Source organism: Trifolium pratense, linkage group LG1 (genome assembly GCF_020283565.1).
Source record: "Trifolium pratense cultivar HEN17-A07 linkage group LG1, ARS_RC_1.1, whole genome shotgun sequence".
NCBI classification, from domain to species: Eukaryota; Viridiplantae; Streptophyta; class Magnoliopsida; order Fabales; family Fabaceae; genus Trifolium; species Trifolium pratense.
Window position 1 is genome coordinate 16,090,217 of NC_060059.1, and position 26,469 is coordinate 16,116,685.

The window sequence follows — 26,469 nt, forward strand, 5'->3', positions numbered from 1 at the left end:
AAACAGAAAAAAAATCTGTGCAGGGGGATAAACGAAAAGTTCCTTATTTTGCAGGGGGTAAATGATCATTTACCCTTAAATATATTTTCCCTTTCTTAATAAAGTAAGGATAAAAATGACTTAACATGGTCTTTATATAATTTTTTAATGTCCGTACAAAATTTTAATCCTTTAAAATTTTGAGAAGGGGGAAGTACATAATATCATCTTCTAACTGCCAAGCAGGGACGGGACTACATATATGAAGAAAGGGGCGGTCGCCACCCTTAAATCATAGTAATACTTATACACATGCTCGCCCCCTGTACGTTTATCAACAAAAAAATGAGTTCACCCCTTTAAATTAATTAAGAAAAATGTTAACAGGTACCTCTGGGGCACTTGTTAAGGTAACTAAAGATAGTAATATCATCTTGAAACTTGTGAAGTCAACATCTTAAAAGTTTAAATTTTTGTTTTTTCAATACAATTTTTTTCTTTTCTTTTCCATTTTAGTTCCTTAACTAGTGCCCGGGGCACTAGTTAGCATGATCCATATAAATATTGTAGGGTAAAAGTGGACAACCAAAGAAATTTCTCATCTATCATTTGTGAGGAAAGCATGAAACACAGCAAGTAAAGAAGAAAAAAAAAAGAACTGTTACAGAAAAAACTTAGAAAAAAAAGAAGACTTTTTATTGTGGTTAGAGCAGGACCACATTGGACCACTGGATGTAAATTTGCTTTCATGTGCTTTTCAACGGTGGGGATACTATGTATGTAAGTTTCTTGATATTCAAAATTTTGACAAAATTAAATAATATTTGGAGCCCTGTGATTTAGGGAAATGCTATAAGTTCAAGTCACATTGAGCATGAACTTCATGAAATTTGACAAGGAAAGAAAGGTTAAATTTATAATGCATAAGTGAGATAAGTTTTTTATCATATATAAGTTTGTTTGCATTATTAAATCAATAAATTTTATCATCGGATCAGTGAAAATAGATGTGTATAGTAAAAGATTTGTCAAAGAATTTTAATTTTGTAATTTTTCAAAGGCCTGAAACAAATAAGTCAGGGACGATCAATTGCAATTTTTTTTCAAATAAGTCAGGGACATATACTAATATTCATTAACTAGAACATCGACCCGTGCGGTGCACGGGTCTAATTAGCTGTAAATTATTTAATGATTAAATAAGATATGATAATTCCAATAATGTAAGATATATGAAAAAAGTTGAGTAACATTAAACAATAGTTCAACAATAATTTTGGATAAATATTCATATAAAGAAAATTATGTTATATTACGGAAGACTTCCTTACAGATCACATTCGAAGTCTTAGTCGTATCTTCACCGTCGTCATCGATGATCAATATTTTTAATCTTTTTCTAGAAGTAACTCTTGAAATTGCAACATACAACCATGTGAAAACACTGACGACGGAAGATATATATCCCAACATGCTTTAAAGATTGTCTCTGACTCTTATTAATAGTCATCGCAAAATAAATCATTATAAGAAATTGTCTCCGTTGAAATTTAAAAGGAATTCTCACGTCAGATGGTGTCAGAGAAAATCTAGGTATGAAAACCTGATCACCAATATTACTTCCTGAAATAATTTTTCCTTCAAGAGCACGTTTTCCCAATCTCGTAATAATAAATCTTGTTCCATTGCATAATCCTAATTTTTTATTGAAATTCCTTAATAGCATAATTGGAACTCCAACTTTAAGTCTCAACTTGTGATTTGACAGTCCCGACGTAGAAATCGTGTTAAAAAATTCAGGAGTATGAATATCATCCACTTTTTGACCGTCTACATTTTGTGTGAGCGGAGTATCATAACTCAAATATGTTTTTTCTTCACCAGGAATTAAATCCAACATATAATCATTTATTGTGTCGACTATTGAATTTTTAGGAGCTAGTATAGCTCTATTTTGGAAATACTTTATATCATTCATATTTTGTAAAAATTGGGGATATGTGCTTTCAACGATAGAAGCAAGAGGATCACCTGAATTTGGAATCAATAAATCTGATGGAATGTCAAGTTCTAAATCATCGTCGTTGTCATCTCCAATTTCTCCATCGCCAACACCCAAAACCCATTCAGAAAACAATCTTCTTTGTTCAACGTCTGCACTCGAAGCACCACCAAGAAGCCTCATGTTTTTACTCAATGTTAAAACTTCACAAAAATTCCAAAGAACCGAAGAATTAATAGTAGCATGAACAACTTCTGGCCTTGTACCTTTGGGTATTACTGGTAGAATTTGTCTAAAATATCCGACAAAAACAACAACTTTTCCACCGAAGGGAATGTGTTTATTTTTTTCATCAACGGACTTGAGAATATCTTTTAAAGTTCGATCAACAGCTTCGAAACAGTGTTTGTGCATCATTGGTACTTCATCCCATATAATGAGCTTTGCTTTTTGTATTAATAGCGTCAAAGGGCTTTTAGGAACTATGATACATGTTGAAAACTCCTCAACATTTAAAGGAATGCAAAACATTGAATGTGTTGTTCTACCGCCAGGTATAAGCAATGCAGCGATCCCACTTGAGGCAACTGTTAAAACTATCTCACATTTTGAGCGTAATGCGGCTAGCATGGCCCTCCAGATAAATGTCTTCCCTGTACCGCCATAACCATAAAGAAAAAACACACCAGATTTGTTTTTGTTAACTATTGTCATGATTGTGTCATATACTTTACGTTGCTCTGAAGTCATAGTTGACATCAATCTAAACATGTTCCTCAGCTAATGATTGTTTGTTATAATTCAATTCGTAGTGTATTAAACTATTTTGTATATCAGGAACTAATGATGTGTCTGCTCTAGGCATTTGAGGATAATCTTTTAAACTCTTCCCACAACTACGTAACATCATCGCAATATCCGCTAGTGCATATTGTATCAATTGATCATCGGTTAATATTAAATCTGCAATGTTAAAATCAAAATAATGAATGTGATTAGTGACATGACTATGGTTGTGTTTGGTTATATTGCAAAAAAATTGATTTAGCAGAATTGAGTTTGATAGATTTGATTTTAGTTAAAAGTGAGTTAAACAGAATTGATTTATGTTTGGATACATTAACGTAAAAATAAAGGGTATTTATAAAAAATATCAATTCTTTTTCCATTATTTTTTTTGACAAAATTCTTTTTCCAATTTTTAAAAACTACAATTTAATAAACTGCATAATAAATAATTTAAAAAGTGATATAAGCATTACATGAGACATTGAAATGTGAAAGACGTTTTTTTTTAATAGATTTCAATATTGTTGAAGGTGTTATAGTATGAGAATATATATATAACTCTTTAAATCACACGTGATAATAACTTTTCAAATTTCACATGATAATTATTCTCTAAATTTATGATCCGGTAGAAAAAAATCATTGATCACGAAAGACATAAAAATATTTTGTGATGAATAATATAGTCAACAATAATTTTGATATGATATACTTTTAAAATTGATGGTGCTTATCAATTATTGCACATAATTTTAATCACAATTGGTATATTTGCCATAGTGGTTGTAAATATTGTCTTGCACTGAAGGGTTACGGGTTGAAATCTTAGTCAAGACAAAATTGTATTATTTTTTAATAAAAATTGCATGATAAAATGGAGGGAAAACAGAGAAAACAAATTAGGGTTTAAAGTTTGCTTGTGTATACAAGCTTATAATATAAAAGATTATCTTATTTTTTCAAAGAATTTTAATTTTGTAAGTATTTATCAAATAAGTCATTGGATTTATTACCAAAACAATTTTAATCGTATTGTATTTAATTTTAAAACTTGTACCGGGTGACCTCCCTAGATCTATTAGGTTTGCCTTGCCCCACGATGAGAGGCCTAATAAGGCCGTCTGCCCCCCCTCCCCCCCCCCCCCCTTAAGAGGATAGAGACGGATTGGGTCTTCAGCTATCCGAGACCCCGAATTAATAGACCACGTGGGCCGAGTATTCAGGGACGAGTTCAACTTCCTCCACTTAAGGCACGAGCGCCACTTCCACCTAGGGGGAGGGCGCCTATATATATGGGCCAACAACCATCAGATGAGAACATGTTCTACATATACACTAAAACTAAATCCTAGCCCTGCATCCATGTTGACTAGATATTCTTATAATTAACTTTAGCAAGAACAAAACTATTTTTAGAATGAAGCAAATTGAGGGGACATGATGACTCCTAAATTTATAGGGCAATTGAAATTTTTATCACTCACTAAATTAACAGGGCAACTTTTTATTTCAATTATAAATTTGATAAAATATCAAAATGACATTTAATTTGTGTTGTTTTATCTCGTACTTCTATCCCTACTTTTTTTGTGTGTAAATTAAACAATTATTGGGTTGTGGCCTTGTGGGTGGCTTACAGTTACAACTTGCAACCATATATATATCTCATGAACTTGAGGACGTGTCTACTTGACAAATCATATTGATGCGAAAGATGAAACAATCATAAAGGGGGAATGTAGGAAGAAAGAAGCAAACAATATAACTATAAAATTCTTGGTTGGGCACTTTAGATGCATTGACATGGGTAATGTTACTTAAATTTAGATTCATGCATTTTATTTGTATGCATATATATGACATGATTTAGAGATACCTCAGTGACATTACTACTCAGAAGTCAGAACATAAATGTAAAACTTGCACCAAAATGGGGGCTTGAGGAAGTGGTGTATAAAAGTTACAAGATTCTTTTTTTATTGAGAGGAAAAGTTTCAAGATTCTTGTCACAAGATATGGCCATTTATTTAAAACATTATGTATGTATTATTAGACAGCATGTATGTCCTTTCACTTATTAGATAGCATGTATGTCCTTTCAAAAAAAAAAATAGCATGTATGATGTATGTAAGGAAAATTTTGGACATGTAATTGTGAAGGCGTATAACTTGCAAGGACATGTCCATCATAAAAAGAGACTTACAAAGGGAGTACTTCCATGCATAATATAAAGTACTTCCATGCTCTTCGTTTTAGCTATCTAAAATGTTCCTTGTCTACATCTCCGTTTTCATTTTATGTCATAAGAAGATATTTTTTTCGTCTCCACAGATTCTCACGTTTCCTGCGGTGATCGTGTCAGCGTAAAAAAATAGTCAAGTTTTTTAAAAATTATTTTAAACCAAATTGGTAATAAAATAATGGTTTAAATATCTTTAGTCCCTTAACTTGACTACTATTTTAAAAGTTCGGCTTGAACCTTTAATTTTAAAATGAGTCAAGTTAATCCCTTAATTTGTATATAGTTGTTCCAAATTCAGTCTTTCCCAAAATTTCTAGGTGTTATGCAAAATAAGTGAACATGGTGAACAAATTCAGTTCATCTATTTTCTTACAACCTTTGGAAATTTTATTTCATAAGATGAGTCTTTTAGTTCATCTTCAAATTCAAGTGATAAGGGATCCTTTGATAAGTGAATGACACTTGAGTGTCGGTGTAGAGATGATGTTGTTAGGGATACTACAATTGTCAATTTTTGCAAAAGATTATGGGGTTGTCTAAATTTTTAGGGCATGTTGTCCAACCGTAATTCAAAAAAATTCGGTTTGATCCATTAAATTATGTTGAAAGTTTGGGTTTCTTAATTTATGTATAAAGTCTCATTTTGGTCCCTAATCCTAAATAATATTATACTTATGCGACATATCATCTCATATCCGGCAAGTTACTAATTTGACTTTGACTAATACAATAGACGAAAGAGACTAACAATGATAAGTTAAGAACCAATTTGACTGATTTTAAAGTTACGAGATCAAATAAAATAAATGAAAAGATAAAAAAAAAGTTTTTAAACCTAATTTTTTCTATAGACATATTGTATAATAAAAAACATAAAATATTTGAATATATACATATAAATGGTTATAAAAGTTATTTCTATAAAATGATTGGGGATGAAGTCTCTGCATAACAGAACATGATCCTCGTTCTAAAATCACCATGGAGATAACTTTCTCCCTTATATCCACGAAAAAACTCCCTGCCATAGGTTGTTTGAATCATCCTAAAAAATAGTCTATCATTAGTAAAAGAACACTAATATGTAGTTTTTAATTTTTAAATTGTTCAGATCTCACTAAACTCTCTATTAAGAGGAGGAAATCCAGTCTATCATCATCCTAATTGGAAATCCATATTGGGTCATGAGGGAAATGTGATGAATTTTCCACATTGAACCAAGAGCTACAATACAACTAAGTTGTATATCACATGTTTATGTTTATGAGTCATCTCGTGGAGACTTCTAACATCCTACTTGCTATAAAACAATCTTGTGGAGTGTGATCCCCTCCAACACTAATTCATACAACATTCAATTTCTTTTCGTAGCTTTTTACTTATTCATGTGGACGGAATGAAAAAGACATATATGGTAGAATCGTAACTATCAAATATGACCCGTAATCAAAATGCACACATTTGTCTCATACATTATGGGATGGTGAGAAAAGATATATTTTACACTCGAAAAAGACTATAATTAGAGATATACTGTTTGGTAAAAATAAGCTATAAGCTAGCTGATAGCTGATAAGCTAGCTGATAGCTGAAAAGCTAGCTTATAGCTGATAGCTGAAAAGCTAGCTTATTGAAATTAAAGTGTTTGGTAAAATTAGCTTTTAAAGTGGTTATTAAATATAAAATTACATAATTGATAGTGGGTAGTTTATTTTTTAGAGTGGGTAGTTATTAAATTAAAGGGTAAAAATAGAATAAAGTGTAAAAAGCTATAAGCTATAAGCTCAAATGCTACTTGAAATAGCATCTGAAAAAAAGCTATAAGCTAGTACAAAAAGCTTGTTACCAAACACCTCTAATTTTTTGAAACAAGCTTATAAGCTCATATAATAAGCTATAAGCTAGCTTATCAGCTATCAGCTAGCTTATAGCTTATTTTTACCAAACAGACCCATAGTTATTTATGGCACATAAGTTCTTATAAAAACGGAAAATACTCTACATTTGAGTGTAGTTTGAACTATTTATTTATGTAATTGAAAATAACCAATTAAGTTAATGGCAAAACCTAAAAATCTATCACGGATCCAATTCGAGTACCTCTATATCTACAAAGGATTATAACCGGGTTTGTCAAAGTCATAACTTGGAGTTTCCGCATTAATTATCTTAAATTTGATTCTAACATTTTGGACATACACACACATATAGGAAACGTGGAACTTTGAAGGCAGCAGATGAGGATCAGCTCTTGGTTTTATAACCTCAATCAATATAAGATTGAAATTTTGCAGCTACACCTAAATATCAATGATATCTTGACCCAACTTGTATTATTGTTGAATTATTATTAGTACAATATTTATATTTATAGTATATTAATTTATTAGGAAGAGGATAGGAAAAAAGAATGAGACTGGGACGGCAAGCAATCTATGGTCTGTCTGTAGACTGTAGAGATTGTAGCAAAGTGTTGTCACTTGGCACTCACGGTTATCACAAACAGTATTCTTGCCGTTACTATTGCTATTACTAGTGCCACTATAAAAGACGGCTAACTTAGAAAACAAATTTCTTTTTTTTTTTTTAATTCATTCTCTAATCTATTATTTTTTGTTTCACTCTTTATATAAATGTCATGTTAACAGTTAACATGTATTCTAAAGGTACATGCTAACATGTTAAGTTATGTAAAATTAACCACTTATTTAAAGGGTTCATATATCTCTTACAATTTGAATTAATATATTATTTTTTTATTTTTTGGTAATTTTTTTTTTAAGTAATATAGTGGCCAAAGTTTTAAATTATAAAGGAGTATAAGAGGTACTCAAAAACCCTTACCATTCAAGATTATATGCTTTGTAAATATAGTGGCCAAGGTTCAAATATCATTATCAACTAAGATAAATTATCTTTTGATAAGTTTTCCTTTTTTTTGTCAAGGTTTTTCATAAGTTTTCTATTTTATATTAATTAAACTTAAAAGAAAGCACGTTATGTATTACTTGCCTTTATTAAGTTATATGATATAAAATTCACTATAGTTTTTAGAGGAGAGATTCGTTGATTCCAGGAGTAAGTCTTTATTGACTTATTCCGCTTAATAACTCGATATCGGCATTATATTTTTTCAATCCAACTGTTGAATTCAAAGATCTCATTGAGTAAATCAACTCCACAAATTTTTATAAAAATTAAAAAAATATAGTTATGTATTCAGACTATTGAAATTCAACGGTTTTTCTAAAAGTTTGTCGTACGTTTAACTGAAGTTATCAGAAAAAGTATCAAACAGTTTTGAATTTTTATAAAAATTTGTGGAGTTGATCTACTCAATGAGATTTTTGAATTCAACGGTTGGATTGAAGAAATATAATGCCGATATCGAGTTATTAAGCGGAGTAAGTCAATGAAGACTTACTCTTGGAATCAACGGATCCCTCCTCTAATTTTTATGTTAAAATATAATAAAATACGTCAGATATTTATCAATTAGTTATTGAGTAATTTTATATATAAAAACGAAAAAGAAAAGAAGAAAAAGTAGCTCTCAACGCAAGATACAAATTTAGACAAGAATCAAAATATGATTTTGAGAATGAGGTTTTATCTCATAAGGAAAAAAAAAGGAAAAAAAAAAAGTTTTGCAATGAGCACCATGTAATCCCAATTACCATCATTATACTAATATAATAATGCAACTAATACCATTTCTTCCTCAAATAAAAAGGGATAATACCATTTCTTACTAATATAATAGTGCAACTAATACCATTTCTTAGCATTGAGATATTTCATAACCAAATTTTCTTTTTTTACTTTATTGTATAATTAATGTATCGAACTTATGTAAATACATTATTTATGCAATAAGCTTAGAAATGTGAAATTTGTTTATAAAATATCATGGACGGAGTAGTGGACTTGGATTTTCTACAGCTCTCAGTCGTCTGATTTAAATCGACGATTGAGATCGTTTTACTGTGTAATTTAAAAATGCAATTTAGACTGTCCGATCTCAAATCAATAGTTGATATTCATTACTACGTGAAAGGTCAACAACAGACAATCATCGTCCGCATATAGTTGTACTTAAAGCATTCATAATGGAGCACTCCAATTTTGAGTACTTAAATGGGTCTCGCATGGACACATCACTAATTTACTATTTTTTCATAATAGTACCTAATAGGTACTCAACCCCTCCAATGGAGCACTTCTTAAAAAGTAAAGTTCTAAAATGGGTCCCATCAATAACCTCACATTATTACAATAACTTATTATTTAATTATCTATTTTATAATATAAATTGATTGAATGATAAAATTACAAAATTAGTATGTACTATTTTTTTAATAATTCGAAAAAATAATTAAAATTCGAAATTTAATTTAAAATAATATTACCAAATTTTAAGAATTACACAATTAAAAAATAATTTAAAATAACATTACATAATTTTAAGAATTACACAATTAAAAAATAATTTAAAATAATATTACATAATTTCAAAAATTGTGCTTTTGTGATGTACCAAAAAAAATTGTTATTTTTATAAATATTCATTAATTCAAATTGAATATATAAAATAAAGTGGGTCCCATGAAAAAATATTTTAATGAAAAATAACATGGGTCCAAGAGGAGAGAGTTTTCTTATTTTAGAAGTGGTACCTAATAGATACTCAAATTGGTGGTACTCCAATAATAGTACCTAATAGGTACTACACCATTGGAGATGGTCTTAGAGGTAAGAATAAGCCGAACAGAATTAGAATATATTTTATTTTTGGTAACTTTTTTTTATTTAAATAAACTCGTAGAAAAAACTTAAACTAGACTATATACTTCTATAAAACCACATTTTCTTTATCAATTACTCTAGTGATTAAAACTTCATTAAAGTAATTGTAAAAAAAAAAAAAAAAACTTCATCAAAGTAATTAAATAGAAGTATATTATCTGAACCCCGATCCCAACATATTACCTAGAATATTCCTATCACTGCATTATATTCAAAATTCAATTCACAGAGTACTTATTATGTACAACTTTGTAGGCATTGTCATACATAAATATAATATAAATAATATATAAAAACCAATATCTAATTATAATATTAGTATTAATAAATAAAACTTTGTTGTTAAATAAGACTCTCTGTCTCTGTCTCTGTTTTTCTCTTTTGAAGGAAAATTGGTTACAAACACATTCTTTTCATTTTACTCTTTCACTTCTACGATCTTCACCTTCAATTCAACCTCACTTTCTTCATTGGCACACATCAACTTCTTATCTTTTTTTTAGGGTTCCTTTCATTCTCTCAATTTGCTTCAATTTTCTTCACTCTGCTTTGCTCAATTCTTGCTGAACCAACTCTATCTATTCAGGGTAAGACTCATTACTATTTGATTCTTGATTGGATTTTAATTGAATTCTTAATTGGATTTTAATTTGATTCTTTATTGGATTATTGGGTTGAGTTCAATTATTTGAAATGATGATGAATTCAGTAGTAAAAATTGATTTTTTTTCATCAAATTAAATAACTGCTTTTTTTGGGTTAGGTACTGCTTTTGATTTTTACCTTATTTGGAAATCAGTTCAACCTAGTTCTATTTTTGTATTGAAATAAATTCTGAAAAAGGGTATTTTTTTTAGATTCTGATTGATTTTTCAGCTCTGAATTTCAAGGTTGTGATTGATTTTTCATCAACCCAATGGAGCATTTTTTTCATTACTTTCAAAAAGTTTTGAAATTTTAACCAATGAGGCACAAAACACGTTGTTTCGTTATAATTGGCACAAAGAATAGATTAAACAATGCATTTTTTTGGGTTTCTTCAATTGTTGTTTTTTTTGGACTTGTTTGGAAATTCTTTACTCACAAGTGAACAATTCTTTTTCTTTGCTGATTTTCAGCTTCTCTCTCTCTCTCTTGTTCATTTTTTTTATCCAAAAATATCTTTTTCTTTAAGCTACTTTACCTTAAAGAAGTTCTCATTCATATTTGATTTGTTTGTGTTGTTGATGTAATGAGGAGCACGAGTGAAAGATAGATAGAGTCATGCATGTTGTTGTAATCTTTTGAAACCTTTTTCTTCTCTTGTTATTGTTACAATGAAATGTTGACACGGACCAAAATTGTCATGTTTCATGTCATTCTTGTGATTTGGTTTCTTTTATGTCTATATCTTTATCAACCTAAGGCCTCTATTGCTTGTGAATTTTTGGCAAAGAAAAATAGCATATAACTTTTGACTTCAGCAGAAAACTGTCAGAGCAAAGGACAAGGTTAGTTAGGTAAATTTTAGGTTCTTATTATTAATTATATGACTTTTAGATTATGAAATAGGGACCTTACAAATAAAGAACTAGGAACCAATAATTCTGCTGAAAAATGGCCAAAAGAAAAAAAGTAAGAAGAATCAATGCAGCTGAATAAAATATTGTGTTAATATTTTTTATATAATAATAACATGGATGGACTATGGATAGTTCTAGTATAGTTTTTAGTTATGCAGCTCGTGAGTAGCCTACTTTATTGGTTGGCATTTAATAATTTTCATGTCTTGATGGCTTTTTTACCATTAATTTCTTTTGTAAGTTGTAAGTGTTTTCTAAACTCTCTTTGAGCTTAATTGATTATCATTGTCACTAGATAGTGGATACATTTTTGAAACTGTTATTCCTTATCAGTTTGTTATTCAATTTGTGAAGCTTGATGTCTGATACAATTCAAACTTATTGTAATCACAGAAACATAAGATACTTGGAGGTGATTCACTGCGATTTGTTTGTACGGGCAGGTAAAGTACTCAGGACATGGGCTGCATCGTGTCCTCACCAAAGGATTCTGGTGGAAATAGAAGGAGGCCGGGGAGTATTGGAGATGTTTCTGTCTATATTCCCGGTCTGAGAATTCCTAAACCTGTTGATTTTACGCAGTCACTTGGTGATTATTTGTCGAAGAGCATAGTGGAACGCTTATCTGCTCTTAGAACTCGTATAGTTGTAATGGCTGGCCAAGAAGGTCCTACAATTACAAGAACAAAAAGAAAAAGTGCAACTCAACATGGTTAGTGTTAACAAGGAGAAATCAAATCTTTTATAATAAATATGTTGCTCGTATTTGATGCATAACTAAATTTCGTCTTTAGGAGGCTCAACACTAGCTGATCTTCTACAAGCTCTTGAAGACTACTTACCAGTACTTTTGGGATTAGTAAAAGATGGTAAAGCATGTTTTCGTCAATTTGAACTTGATGCAATTTCTCTCCACAACATGTCTTGATTAATAGCTTATCTTTATTGTGCAGGAAGTCATTTACAATACAAAGTACAATTTGTTTGGGTGAATCAAGAAGATGAGGCAGAGGTAGTTTAGATTCTAATTTTTTTTCCATTGTTAGTTTGCCTTATATGCAGGATTTATAACCAATTTTTTCTGACTTTCTACTTTTCCCCCCTCTTTTGATGTGATCGACACTTGCAGGAAACAGCCATGTCTAATGCATGGTATGAAGTGTTATCAGTCTTGCACTTGATGGCAACACTATTGCTATCACAGGCTAATTTATTACTTCTTCCAAGAACATCCACCGATGGTTATCAGCCAAAAGTATCAGAAGGTGAGTAATACCGAATAAATTTTGGTGCTTGTCAACACATTTCTTGTTACCTGTCCGAAAAGCTTATTGTTTATTTTATTACACAACAAAAATGTATTTTATCAGCGAAAAGCTTAGGCCTTCAATTGAAACCACAACTTCTTGTTGTTTTGAGGAATGGTATTTTTATCTCCTTTTTGTGCCTATCACTATGTCTTGTCATGGTTGTGGGATCCTACCAGTAAGCTTGACCCGACACGCATACACAGCATATGCTGTAAATATTTCATCTTCAGATCTATGTTTTTTATGTTGACAGAATAATATGAACGTACAAAGCTGGCTATAACTTTATTCAACTCTTGGTCATATATGGCAATAGCTGATATACTGGAAAACATATTTTTTGTTGTTTGGTATGGTAGTATGCTATAGAACCTTGTTTCTAACGAAGTGTCTTCGTTGGTTCCGTTTGTGTATATCTCTTCTGCTGTGAAGTTTTAAACTTTTTATAATTATTACTTGTTACGAACAGAAAATCGACGAGCCTCTGTTGATATCTTCTTAAAGTCGGCTGGATATCTTGATTGTGCTGTCAGGCATGTTCTTCCACAGTTGCCTGCTGAGCTCAGGTTAGTACATATAAAATGCAACAAATTGACTGTCGCGGCATTATGTGTAATCTAAACAACCATCTTCATTATTTTTCTTCAAATTATTACTCTTCTCACTGTTGGTTCTGATTTTAGGAGAAATTTACCGGTAGACCTTGCGGAAGGAGTTCTTCGAGCACTTTGTCTACAAACATTGGGACAGGTATTAATGTTTTACTTTGTATGGACCTACCAAATAAATTGCTTTACATTTTGTTGTTCATTACACATGCTCAAATTGGAATGCACCTAGAAGATGATTAAGAAATGGAAATATCATATTTATGGCTAAAAAAACCAATGTATCTTGTAACCATTTTTATCACTGAGTTATGTTGATTATTCAAGTAATTGACTACTCGAAAACACTTTGGTAGGGTTTATTTATGTATCTATTCTTGGAATTGAGATAGGACTAGGTACTTTTCATAGAGGCTTCGGTGCCATGTCACATGCCAACAGTCCAAACATGATTTAAAATTGATTCCTACATGCTTAGGCTGTCAAAGATAGTTTTTATAATTTTCCCTCAAGCGAAAGACCACTAACATGAAATACTGTTGGAAACTATTCTATTCAATACTGTCAAAGATCGTCCTAGCCTCCTAGGGTAGTTTAGTTGTCAATCACTAAATATGGACATAGGAATCAATTTTAAAGCAGGAACAACCTGATCTTAAAAAAAGTTTAGGTCTACGACCTTGTTTGGATAAATAACTTAGTTAAGCGCTCAAGCATTTGCGCCCATCTACCATATAAGTGTTTATGTATAAGTACTACATTCATCCCTAAATATAAGATCCTCTTGAGTTTTTTACTTGTCCCTTTTTATAGGAATACTTTCAAATGTTCAACTGCGTTAATTATTTGTTTACCATCATACCCTTGATTATGTTACATCATTTTTTATACAATCTGTAATAAATGCTTTGTAAAAACATTAACTAATATTCTCTCATGAAGGATAAACTTGTAAAAACAATACTAATTGTCAACAAATTTAATATCACAATCAACTTAATTTCCGTAATTTACCTTATATTTAGGGATAAAGGTAGTATTTCTATATTGAAAGATAAAATAAAGTCAAACTCTTTCCATATAATCACCTATAAGTTGTTTTCATAAACTATGGGAAGAAGTTGAAAACAGCTTATGGAAATGTCATAAACTGTTTCCATAAGCTCTACCAAATAATCTCAAATTAGGCAATTCATATAGGTCCTAAATAGAGTATAAAATAGAAAAGGCCCTACGTAGAGTTCCAAAGAGAAAGGTTCTATGCTTCTAGCAGATTTTAGGGTTTTCCTCTTCTAATAAAGTAATAAATAAGTTTTTCTCAGAAGTAGGCTAGTTAGAGAAAAACATTATTGCATGTTGAATAATTGAAACTGAGACGTTTAAGGATCCTATTACACTTCTTTGTTTCCCTAATTAAGTAAGAAAGGAGGAAATAACCTTATTTACACTAAAATTCAAGTTCAACTCTTAGTTCTATATAAATTGCAAACTTTATGAATCGGGGGTGATAATTACTGCTACAAAGGCAATTACTAGAGGGATATTCTCTGATGGTTGCATTCAATTTGTTTTAATTTATTTAAGCATTAATTCCTATTGTATTTGTCTTGATTAACTTATTAGTGGTGGAGTTTTGAGTGTTACGGCACACATTTCTATTTAAGAATTCATATGGTGAATCTCATGTAAAATGGTACCTGTGTTGTATATAAGACTTGGATAAGGGAAATTTTCTCATATCTATTTTGGTGTGTATTAAATTTTTTAATAGGGTGTAGATATCCAACTTGGAATGGCAATTGATAGCACCAAAGCCACTCTTGCGGTAAAGCGAAGACTTGCATGTGAGATGGTGAAATATTGGCAACAGGTACAAATGCGAAGTTTTTAATCATTATAATGCCAAACAAATGTTGATCGGCATAGCTACTGCAATCATTGGAACTGTCATTTTACTGTTTGCTTATAACCTGTCAACTGCTTTTTTATTTGCACATCAATTTTCAAATTTATTATCTTTAGTATAAAAGAAAGTTTTTTCTGCAGTATGTATACTATTAATCACTTCAAATGCGGAAGTGTATGGTTGTGTTTTATTGAAATTTTTGTGTGTGGATTGCATTGCATAAAGTTCTTTTAGCATGACTTCTGTTCTTTTGGTTCTGAATTTATAAAAAAAAATTCCCAAGAAAAATCTTGTTTCAATTCTATTTCTATATACCGTGTTTTCATATGTGTTCATTAGTATGTTTACATGGGCATGGTTATTCAACAGACATTACTATTGTTTAGACTTCTTTTCTTTCAGGCTCAAGATAATATTATGAACCTTCCGTTAGCGAATGGTTGGGGTGAAAAACACCGTCTTTATGTCAAATGGAAGTATATTGAATCAAAGGTTTGTGTTTTTTGTTCCCTTAATTATTTTTGTCTCGTTAGCTAGTATTATGTCTTATAATTGCATGGTGAGTTGAACAGAAAATGAAATGTGAATCAAAAGTGTCATGAGAAATTGATATCTCTAGTAGATGAGTTAGTTCCCTCTTGCTAGCCAGTTATTACGTCATACTGTAGAAAAATAATCTCATCACCTTAGTATAGAAGATGCATTCAGCTGATGCAGAGAGAATGATATGTTTATTGTTCTGATTTATCAGGCTGCTGCATATTATTATCATGGTTTGATTCTTGATGAGGGGAATACAGAGAAATCTCATGGGATGGCTGTAGCTGCGCTGCAAGCAGCGGATGAGTATTTCAAAGAAAGTAAGAAGCTTTGTGAGGCATTCAATGCTGCAACTCCATTATCAAGGTTATCATTACATTTCCTTTTGCTCACTGTTATGCTGTTAAATCTACCATCAGATAAGAGGTTTTGCTTTCAATTTTCAAAGTTTCCTTGAGGAAATAATTTAGTGTCATGCTGTGTGTCTTCTATATGATGTAATAACCTCCTTATTTATATTTAGTTCATGTTTGGAACCAGTAACGAGTTCGTACTATATACATGTCAATTTACGGCCTCATAATTTAGGTCGTTTCATCTACATATGTTCAACTCTTTGACATGAACCACTACATTAGATATATTTTAAGAGCATTTTTCTCGGCACTATTCTAGTTTCTCTATTTAAGATGAAACCTCGCTCTCTTCAACAAATATAGTACTTTTGGCGGCATCTTTCTTGTCTACAGTCCACTTAACTTGCTATCATGATGCAGAAATCCACCACTTTGGGGAACAATGAAATATCTCTCTGAGAAAATTCCCAAGGATACGTCAAGCAAGGTGCGAGTAAACCGTGATCTATACACTCCGGAGAGGTAAATATAATTTTACTTGAATGCATGATTAAAATGTTGCTTAACTCGGTTACTGTAACTTCTATGTCATCTATACCTCTATATATAAAGGGGATTATATATATTAAAGGGATACCAAGGTTTGGTGTAACCCTATTTTCTTCTAATTTTATCCCTCATTTAAACAATTTTATTTATATTTTATCCTTCTTTTCGAATCAAATGATTGAATTTTTTAAATATCGCCTAAAACTTGGTAATTTCCATTATTTTTATCGAGAACAGCAGACAAATGGGTACATTTGCACGTTAGTAATTGATAATTATTTCTGCTTAGTAAGAAAATGTAATTAAGTACAAGGGCTAATAAAACTGTGTTTATTGTAAACATTTATTGATTACAGAATCATGGAAACAGCACCAACATTACCAGATTTTGCATTGGCCTTGAAACCAGATGATTATCAACTTCCACAAGTGAGTCCCTCTTGGAGTACAGAAAATGTGAAGGGGGGATCCCCTAATCATCTCAAGGGATGAGAAATGACAAAAGTGAGAGCAATGTCAACTTAGCTTGAAGATGAAGCAAAGGGTGATTTTTCAATGCTTGTCAATGTCAACAAGGGAAGCAAATTCATTATTTATGACTTTTTCTCTACCTTCTTTCTTCATTAATCATCTCCTCCCCATTCTCTACAACATTTGAGAGAAAAAGAAAAGCCTACAACTGGAAAAATCTCAAGTTGTGTTCAATGTAAACTTTCTAAAGAAAAAGGGTTATCTTGCCAATTACCCAAATCCCTCATTTGTTAAACCAAGTTGCATAAGTTGGTGTGTAAAATTTGACTTGTGCTTTGCATGGAAAGAATGATTTCCTTTTATTAAGTGTTATAATTTTATAGAGTTTGCTGTGCAAGGGAATTTATAATATTTCAACAAAGTTTATCATACAATAGCGTGTCTTCACAATCAAACCCTTGTGTAATATTTCATTAAAAAAAAACATATGTAATAACTAATAAGTAGTAGTAGATTTTGTTGTGATTACAATTATTTTAAAAAATACAATAGTGAAATACATAACTAAACAAGTAAATAACAAAACTAAAATTTAAGATCAATTTGCTTAATTGTTTTAGAAAGTATTTTATCCTATTGCCCACTTTGTCCTATTACTCGTTACTAGGTGTTGATGAACCCAAACAATCCAAAACAAATTAACTAATTAAGTTATTTTTTGTAAAATAAACATAACTTGTTTAGATGATAATGGGTTCAATTGATCATAATATTATTTGGTACAATTGATAGTTGGTACATAGATCAGTTACATATTATTTGGTTCAATTCATCTGCTTAAAATATGTACTCAACAAATCAACACACGAATAGTTATGATTACACATCAGTTCTTTTATTTTAATCTTCAATATTAGCTAACCTCAAATATTTTTATTTGACCAATCAATCCATTACCATTACTTTGTCTAGGTTTCAATGTTTTGTTATTTTTGAATAACTACTATGAATTCAAATAGAAATCAGAATTTTACTTTGTATACATTCATAGTGACTTTTTAAGCATCCTTTTCGTTATCAAAACTTAAAAGACCATGATTGATGCTCAAATAAATAATCATCAAAAGAAGATTGACTAAAAAATACCAAGACTAGACCTTACCCCTTGAATTCATTCGGGGTAGAATGATACTAACCCCTTAATTGAGCTTAAGTATACGTTTCTTAGTTGAAGCACTTTGCAAGACTTCAAAACAAATAAGTAAAATTTTTACATATCCGATACTTGAAACTTGAACAGTGTTACATATGATAAAATTTTAATACTTCTTTTGCTTTAGGGATACCTGAATGTTTGACCTCTAAAACAGATCTAACACATCCATGCTTGGCAAAAAAAAGAGACGTGAATGATACAGGATTTGCCATTCGCTGCAAACTTGCAAGAACACGAGTATCTGATTCCAATTTTATGTGTCACGCAGCCTAAATGGGATAAGGATTTTTGAAATATTGCTTTGATATACATCTTAACTGCTGCAACAAATTAGAAACTAATCTTTGACGCCATTTGCATCGTCATCTCCTTCGGCCAACTGATTCTGCTTCTCTTGTTCCACTGTTGAAAAATCACCGATTCATTGTTATGTCTCCACAGTCAATTCATGGAACACAAGCAATTCAAACAAGTGTGTAGTATTAACAAATATCAATATCAATTTCAAAGTCAAACTACTACTGGGGAGAAAAAACAACCAAGAAAAGTTCCCTTATAGATAAAAGAATCTACAGACATATATATGAAAAGCAATAACCAGCAGAAATAAAATAACCTCCGAGATTTGAAATTGCCAACATTAGTAATTCATTAGTTATGAGAGAAATATCGACAGAATTTTATTAGTTGAAGGCAAAAATGTACTTTAACTAGTCTCAACTCTTAACATTGAATTTGGATCGCTCAACATTTGAAAGAAGAAAAAAAAAGTCAGTGATGACACCAATTTTGTGCTAAATCAGATTCAAGGACCATCAATAATTGTCTATATTGTCTATATGGCAAGATAAAAATGGAATGACAGTGACAAGGACTCGAAAGACAGGGTGCACATTCCAAAATCTATTTGAGAGTAGTAATACACTTATGAAGTCTCTTCAATCTAACAGATTTTGGAACAAACTAGGGCACTGGAGAAACTCGGGCTATTTGCAATCAATAGTTCACACATTACCTTGAATCAGAGAATCGAAAATGGTGGATTACATTTAAACTTAATCAAATCAGATTCAAAACCTAATCTTCTTTTAAATGGTTTTGATCTGTTCATTAAAGTCAATGCTTGAATTCTTAATTACAACTAATTCAGGTGGTGGAGTTATTCTACTTACTATCAAGCAAAACAGAAAGTATTATATTTCAAGCCTCCCTACTTTCTTTCTTTCTCTTGCATATTTCCACCAGTTAAAAATACCCATCACCCAATCCATATTTATTGCAAATTTGTGAAACAATGAAAGCCAAATAGTAAAAAATAAGAAATACTATCTTAAGTGTAGGAAAACTGAGGGATAACATTCATAGACATACCCATGAGTTGATAGAGAGCCTTCTGAGTTCTTTTTTCGAGCTTATCAAGCTTCTTCTGGACGTCTCTGCGCAGATCCCAATTGGGTTTCTTGGGAGCAATATTGAGAAATGGATCCTAATAAAAAGTAGTTAAAAGGTTAACGGCAATTTAGAGCAAGTACTATATGGATTAACTTATTTGAACTTATCTACTAGCATAATTGCATCAACACTTGAGTTGTAGGATTGTTTGAGAGAGCTTATACAAAGTACAAACCGGTTATGACATATCCCTATGCTGTTTTCAGCATATTTCCACAATCCCTCCAGAACGATTTATGAAAACTGCTTATAGATAGCCTAGATTATATAAAAACAGTATCCCTTTATTTTAAAAATAACTTGTACTTATAAGTGCTTAATTAAGTTGTTTATCCAAACAAGACCTATAAAAACTGCTTATAGAGTTATAGCTTATATAAAAACAATAATTTGATCTTTTATTTTACAAATAACTTGCATATATATGTGTGTGTGCTTACTTAAGCTGTTTATGCAAACAAGGCCTATGAAAAAGAGAGAAGTTGGGAACAAAACTCTAACTAACCTCCTTGGGTTTGTTTGAAATTCGAATTGACTTATTTAAGCTTATCTACTAACATAAACACTTGTGAAATTGTTAACAACTTATGCAAACCATTTATTACATGCCCTCAAGCTATTTTCATCTTATTACCCTGACCTCTCCAGAATATCTTATGAAAACAGCTTATAACTTGTATAAAAAAAACTTAGCTTTATTTTATCTTATGCTATAGAAATAACTTATACATACATAAGCCCTTATATAATAAACTTCTAAAACCGTAAACACTTAATTAAGCTATTAATCCAAACACAAACCCTAACTAACCTCCGTTGGTTGAGGCTCAGGTTCAGGAACAGAAACAGGATCTTCAAACTTGGGAAGCACCGCCGGCGCAAGTTTCCCTTCCTGAAGATGTTTATCATGAGGAACATAATTACGGAACTTCATGCTCAGTTTTTCCTCTCCACTGCTGCATCAACAACAATAATTCAATTCAATTAGAAAATCAATTAAACCATTTATATACATATCACATTACTCAAATTGAGAAGAAAACAATACAAACAAATACATACTCTTGTTCTTCAGCAACGGTAGGTAGTGGTAGTTGTGGTTGTTCTTGATTATTATCGTTGGATTCTTCGGATTCGGAAGCATTGGATAATTCTTGAGCGGCTCTTAGAGCTAGAAGCCTTTCTCGACGTGAAGTCACAGCTTGCTCGATTGATTCATCTTCGGCACCCATGATTTCTTCTTCACAAATTCAACTCTCTCTGTAATTGTGATTTTCTACACAAAAACCCTAACCCCTCTTTGGTTTAAATCAACCCCAAATAATAATAAATAGACTCGTATCTTTTTTTTTTAGACTTATCTTTTATATTTTTGAATTGAATTGAATAATTTTACTATTGAGTTTGAGCACCATTTATTTTTATTTTTGGATAAATTTGTTCTTTTGTTTTTAAGAAAAATAAAAAAGCCTACAAGTTTGTTTAAAAAAACCTTACAAGAATATAATGAGTTTAAAGACTATGCATCATCGGTGTAAATTAATTTTACACTGACAATCAATAAGAATGAATCATTCTTTCACATCATATTAAGAAATTGGGGTTTAATGGAATGATATGGTGGAAAACATGGTTAATATATATTGGTTGACGGTATAAAATTATTTTACATTTTTTTCTCTTGTAATATATGGGTAATATCTAAATCATCTAATTAATATGATAACTATAGTTAGATTGAATATTTTATCAAATTTAAATTAAAAATTATACACTACTACAACAATAAATGAACCTCTAAAATCTTTGTTAGGAAAGAAGCCTAAAACTCCAACAAAAATTTAGAGGCTTAATTAAAAAAATTACTTTTTTTATAAAAATAATCAATTTTAAAAATATGAGGAAATTACACTCAAGTTTTCTGAAGTCATTAAAATGACACCGGCATTGTTTCTAGTTTTAAAATTTACACTAACTTCCCTTAATTTTTTATCAAATACACAAACACCTCCCTTATCTATGGCACTAAAACCGTTAATTTTCCGTTAACTCTTTTTTTTTCGAGTACAACATTGTTAGTTAAGTTTAGGAGGGTGTATTGGATTGAGATTTTACGAGACAATTTTGACAAAAAAAGTTTTAATGATTTTCTGAGATTTTGTTAGTTCTATTTTTTTTTAACATCAACATTTATTATATTGAAATACAACAAACCCAAATTCCGGCATCAAAACAACACCATTGGCATTATTTATTACTAGTTTTATAACCCGTGCACGGATGACTTTTTTTATTGCTCCGTTGTACTCCCTCCAGTCATTTTTATAAGGAATACTTTGAAAAAATCATACAGACCAAGGAAGCACATTTAACATATTCATTTTCATTTAATACTCTTACGAGGATCCTTATGGAACCAATACATCCATTTTTACATGAACCAATTTTTGGTATAGATTTTTCCATATTTTATTATTTTTAAAAATATAAGTCCGAAATATATGGATATATCCTTTGCTTAGTTTCTTTCTTTTTTCTTTATTAGTGTAGCTCCAATAATTAGACAATTTATTATCATTATAGGAGATTTTATCTCTTGTGAAGAGATCCATTTCCCCCCATTATTTTCAGAAAAGTAGATAAATCACGTGGATACATAAAAGATATTCGTTCTTTTCCTTCACTTTGACATATATCAGTGGGATTAGGCTTGGTTATTCTTGTTGTAAGAAAAAATTGATGTGTACATTTATATTTTTGTAATTTGGTTAATTTTTCAAAGAAAGTGATCATAAAATGCTTTCTGTAGATGCGGATGATAAGCAGCTTAAGTCCAAGAAGCGTAACAATAATGTAAGTATTATTGAGGATCTTTTATCCTTGGATTTCATTGCGATTTTCTTCTCTGTTTAAATGAATCTGTCATGTACTAAAACATGTTTTCATTTCAGAACTGCAGTAGTTATTTGTCTACATCATCACTTTTACATATCCATTATCTTAATTCTTATGCATGTAGGTATTGTCTGTGTTAACTACACAATCATTCAAAGAGAGAAATAGAAAAGGAGCAAAAGAGGCTAGGGTTTACATTGCACTAACTTGACATAATGAAAGTTACAAGTAAACATATATAGTAGAACTTAATGGACTATACTAACCTAAAAGCTTTAAAGGCCCAATAACATAAGCCCGTATTTATTATTATCTAACAACTACCCTCAAACTCACGATGCAACAACAAGAAGCATCGAGAGTTTGTCAAACAAAATGAAAAACATAATAATATAAACTCCTTAATGCTACCCCTCAAGCTAAAACTTACTGAGTTTTAAACTTGTTACAAAATTATTCCAATAACTTATCAATCTAATCCAACTAATATCACAATTCATATCCAATAGAGAGCAATCCAACAACCAATGAGACGAACCATTGTACAGAGGAGCATCAACAAAACCAAACCAAACAACAAACCAAACCAAATTGTTCCAATCCAAATTGAACCAAATCAAACCATCCAATGTAGAGAGAATAACCAAACCAAATAGAGAGAGAAGCAACCAAGTAGAAGAACAAATAGAGAGATGAGCAACCAAACAAAAGAACTAATAAGGCGAGAAGATCAATCAAACAGAAGAAAATTGGCAGAGAGCAGCAATTAGACATAAGAAAATCAACAAAGAGGAGTAATCATACAGAACTCAGACCAAACAATCATCAGAGAGAAGCAAACATAAGAAATTATCGGAGGGAAACAATCGGACAAAAGAAATCATCAGATAGAACTAATAATACAGAAGAATAGAGAGAGAACCAAACAACCAAACAGAACCAATAGGGAGAGAAGCAATCAAAGTGAAGAAACCATTAGGGAGAAGTGCAATGCAATCAATCAGAACAATCAATAGCGAGAAGTGGTGCAATCATTCAAAAGAATCAATAGGGGGAGAAGTACAATCAATCAGAAGAATCAATAGAAAAGAAAATCAATCAAACAGAATACATCAAGTAGAGAGAGACAATCAATGAGAAGAATCAACAGACAGAAGCAATCAATCAGAAGAAGCCACTGGGAGAGAAACAAACCAAATAGAAGAATTCAACAGAGAGGAGGAATCAAACAAAAAGAAAGTCAATAGAGAGGAATAATCAAACAGAAGAATTGACACGAGATGGTCAATCAACCAGAGCCAAACCAAACAAACCAAATAGACCAATCTAAATGGTACCAAACAAAATCAAATCAAACAAATTCAAATTCAACCAAACTGCAAAATCAAACCAACTAATACCATAACAAAGAGCCACAGAGAAGAAGACAATTATAGACACGAGTGGTGGCCAAAAATTTAAATCTTTCTTCAATGAGAACTTTTCACAAACACCTTAGAAGCACTATCTTAACTTACCAAATTATCCAAAAGAAACACCATAAGATATTGCTTCACAAACAACTGATTCATTCATTTTCATTCCCAACAGCCATAAAGATATAAACTACCCAAAATCATGAAAACATAACAAATGGGTTGCCTACTTTATCAACCAACCAATCAATCAACAATCTAGCTGAAGCAATTATCAAACACAGTGGAGAAAAAGAAACTCCAACACCTTACTAAAATTCTTCAAGACAAATTCAAAAGCTCCAACAAAGATACCATCAACATATAGGGGTGCTCAAATCCAAACCAATCCAAATAAAAACCGAAAACCGATCCAAAAAAACCGAAAAACCGCAAAAAACCGAAGTTTTTTGAATGTGTTTGGATGTTCTTTTGTGAAAACCGCTGGATCGGATCGGATTTCGGATTGATTTCTTAAAACCGATCCAAACCGAACCAAACCGCATACATATATTTTTATATTTATTTATCTTTTTATTAGTATAAATATATATATTGCATTAACCTTTGTTTTTCATTTTAAATTTTGTTAATACTATATGTTAGTTTAATTTAATCTTTTTTTTTTTACTTTTTATATGTTTCGAATATAATTGGTAATTGTCATTCCAAAATATTAATTTTCAATAATATTATATGTTATATTTTACATCAAACTTAATATTTATTTTGTCAAAAATGTCAAACTATTATTTTGTAACGTTTTTTATAATATTTATATTTATTAAAAAAAATTACAATTTATAATTTGGATATCCAAAAACCGATCCAAATTAAACCGCATAATATTGGATCGGATTGGATCGGATTTTTTTTATTTGTCATCCAAAACCGAACCAAACCGCAAATGAATTTATTTTTGGATCGGATGAGTTTTTGCCTCAAAACCGATCCAAACCAAACCGCGAGCACCCCTATCAACATATGCTATATTTCTCTACTAATTACTCACAGTCCCAAATCAAAGTGTATGCCTATTTAACGACAACCGGTAGAAAGAAAACTCACACAAATCAAAAGGTTACCTTTGCAATGCAATTCTAAGAACCAACAATCTTCAGACCCACCATCACAACTTGCGTTCCAATTTTTTTTGTTAGCAGCGGAGACACAATGGTATACAAATCAGATAAAATGAATCAACAAAAACAAACACATTCCCAACTTTTTTTTTGGGAACCCAACAACGGAAGCTAGGAATCTTTTCAAGGAGGATCAAACCATGCTCTAGATACCATGTTAACTACACAATTAATCAAAGAGAGAAATAGAAAAGGAGCAAAAGAGGCTAGGGTTTACATTGCACTAACTTGACATAATGAAAGTTACAAGTAAACATATATAGTAGAACTTAATGGACTATACTAACCTAAAAGCTTTAAAGGCCCAATAACATAAGCCCGTATTTATTATTATCTAACACCTACCCTCAAACTCACGATGCAACAACAAGAAGCATCGAGAGTTTGTCAAACAAAATGAAAAACATAATAATATAAACTCCTTAATGCTACCCCTCAAGCTAAAACTTACTGAGTTTTAAGCTTGTTACAAAATTATTCCAATAACTTATCAATCTAATCCAACTAATATCACAATTCATATCCAATAGAGAGCAATCCAACAACCAATGAGACGAACCATTGTATAGAGGAGCATCAACAAAACCAAACCAAACAACAAACCAAACCAAATTGTTCCAATCCAAATTGAACCAAATCAAACCATCCAATGTAGAGAGAATAACCAAACCAAATAGAGAGAGAAGCAACCAAGCAGAAGAACAAATATAGAGATGAGCAACCAAACAAAAGAACTAATAGGGCGAGAAGATCAATCAAACAGAAGAAAATTGGCAGAGAGCAGCAATTAGACATAAGAAAATCAACAAAGAGGAGTAATCATACAGAACTCAGACCAAACAATCATCAGAGAGAAGCAAACATAAGAAATTATCGGAGGGAAACAATCAGACAAAAGAAATCATCAGATAGAACTAATAATACAGAAGAATAGAGAGAGAACCAAACAACCAAACAGAACCAATAGGGAGAGAAGCAATCAAAGTGAAGAAACCATTAGGGAGAAGTGCAATGCAATCAATCAGAACAATCAATAGCGAGAAGTGGTGCAATCATTCAAAAGAATCAATAGGGGGAGAAGTACAATCAATCAGAAGAATCAATAGAAAAGAAAATCAATCAAACAGAATACATCAAGTAGAGAGAGACAATCAATAAGAAGAATCAACAGACAGAAGCAATCAATCAG

At 31.1% G+C, this 26,469-nt stretch overlaps 2 protein-coding genes across 15 annotated transcripts; one reads left to right on the forward strand and one right to left on the reverse strand.

The window, feature by feature from the left end:
* The first annotated feature begins 10,128 nt into the window (after positions 1-10,128).
* LOC123907836 lies at positions 10,129-17,505 on the forward strand. 13 transcript variants are annotated; one of them, XM_045958230.1, is made up of 13 exons: positions 10,166-10,406; positions 11,286-11,309; positions 11,775-12,093; positions 12,176-12,250; positions 12,335-12,393; positions 12,511-12,646; positions 13,161-13,257; positions 13,375-13,441; positions 15,071-15,169; positions 15,608-15,697; positions 15,957-16,111; positions 16,522-16,623; positions 17,007-17,505. In XM_045958230.1, the coding sequence occupies exons 3-13, from the start codon at positions 11,841-11,843 to the stop codon at positions 17,140-17,142; spliced, it is 1,269 nt and encodes a 422-aa protein (XP_045814186.1). In that variant the 5' UTR covers positions 10,166-10,406; positions 11,286-11,309; positions 11,775-11,840; the 3' UTR covers positions 17,143-17,505. The 13 variants fall into 13 exon arrangements, with proteins under 13 accessions (XP_045814254.1, XP_045814186.1, XP_045814208.1 ...); XM_045958252.1 differs by having other exon boundaries at positions 10,175-10,406; positions 11,255-11,318; XM_045958273.1 differs by having other exon boundaries at positions 10,177-10,406; positions 11,225-11,318.
* A 714-nt stretch (positions 17,506-18,219) lies between these two features.
* Positions 18,220-21,126, reverse strand: LOC123907894 (coiled-coil domain-containing protein 12). 2 transcript variants are annotated; one of them, XM_045958355.1, is made up of 4 exons: positions 20,852-21,126; positions 20,601-20,742; positions 19,709-19,823; positions 18,220-18,739 (listed from the first exon to the last, which is right to left on the reverse strand). In XM_045958355.1, exons 1-4 carry the CDS (start codon positions 21,019-21,021, stop codon positions 18,675-18,677), a joined length of 492 nt encoding a protein of 163 aa, XP_045814311.1. In that variant the 5' UTR covers positions 21,022-21,126; the 3' UTR covers positions 18,220-18,674. The 2 variants fall into 2 exon arrangements, with proteins under 2 accessions (XP_045814311.1, XP_045814302.1); XM_045958346.1 differs by having other exon boundaries at positions 20,601-20,745; positions 20,852-21,124.
* Between the last annotated feature and the right edge of the window lie 5,343 nt (positions 21,127-26,469).

Coding starts and splice junctions, on each gene's coding strand:
- LOC123907836 (XM_045958298.1), top strand. CDS start 11,841: ATGGGCTGCATCGTGTCCTCACCAAAGGATTCTGGTGGAAATAGAAGG. Junction 13,442..15,070: donor GTCTACAAACATTGGGACAG/GTATTAATGTTT, acceptor ATTTTTTAATAG/GGTGTAGATATCCAACTTGG. Junction 15,170..15,607: donor TGGTGAAATATTGGCAACAG/GTACAAATGCGA, acceptor CTTTTCTTTCAG/GCTCAAGATAATATTATGAA.
- LOC123907894 (XM_045958346.1), bottom strand. CDS start 21,021: ATGGGTGCCGAAGATGAATCAATCGAGCAAGCTGTGACTTCACGTCGA. Junction 19,824..20,600: donor CTGAGCCTCAACCAACGGAG/GTTAGTTAGGGT, acceptor ACTTTTTATTAG/GATCCATTTCTCAATATTGC. Junction 18,740..19,708: donor GGCTCTCTATCAACTCATGG/GTATGTCTATGA, acceptor ATTTTTCAACAG/TGGAACAAGAGAAGCAGAAT.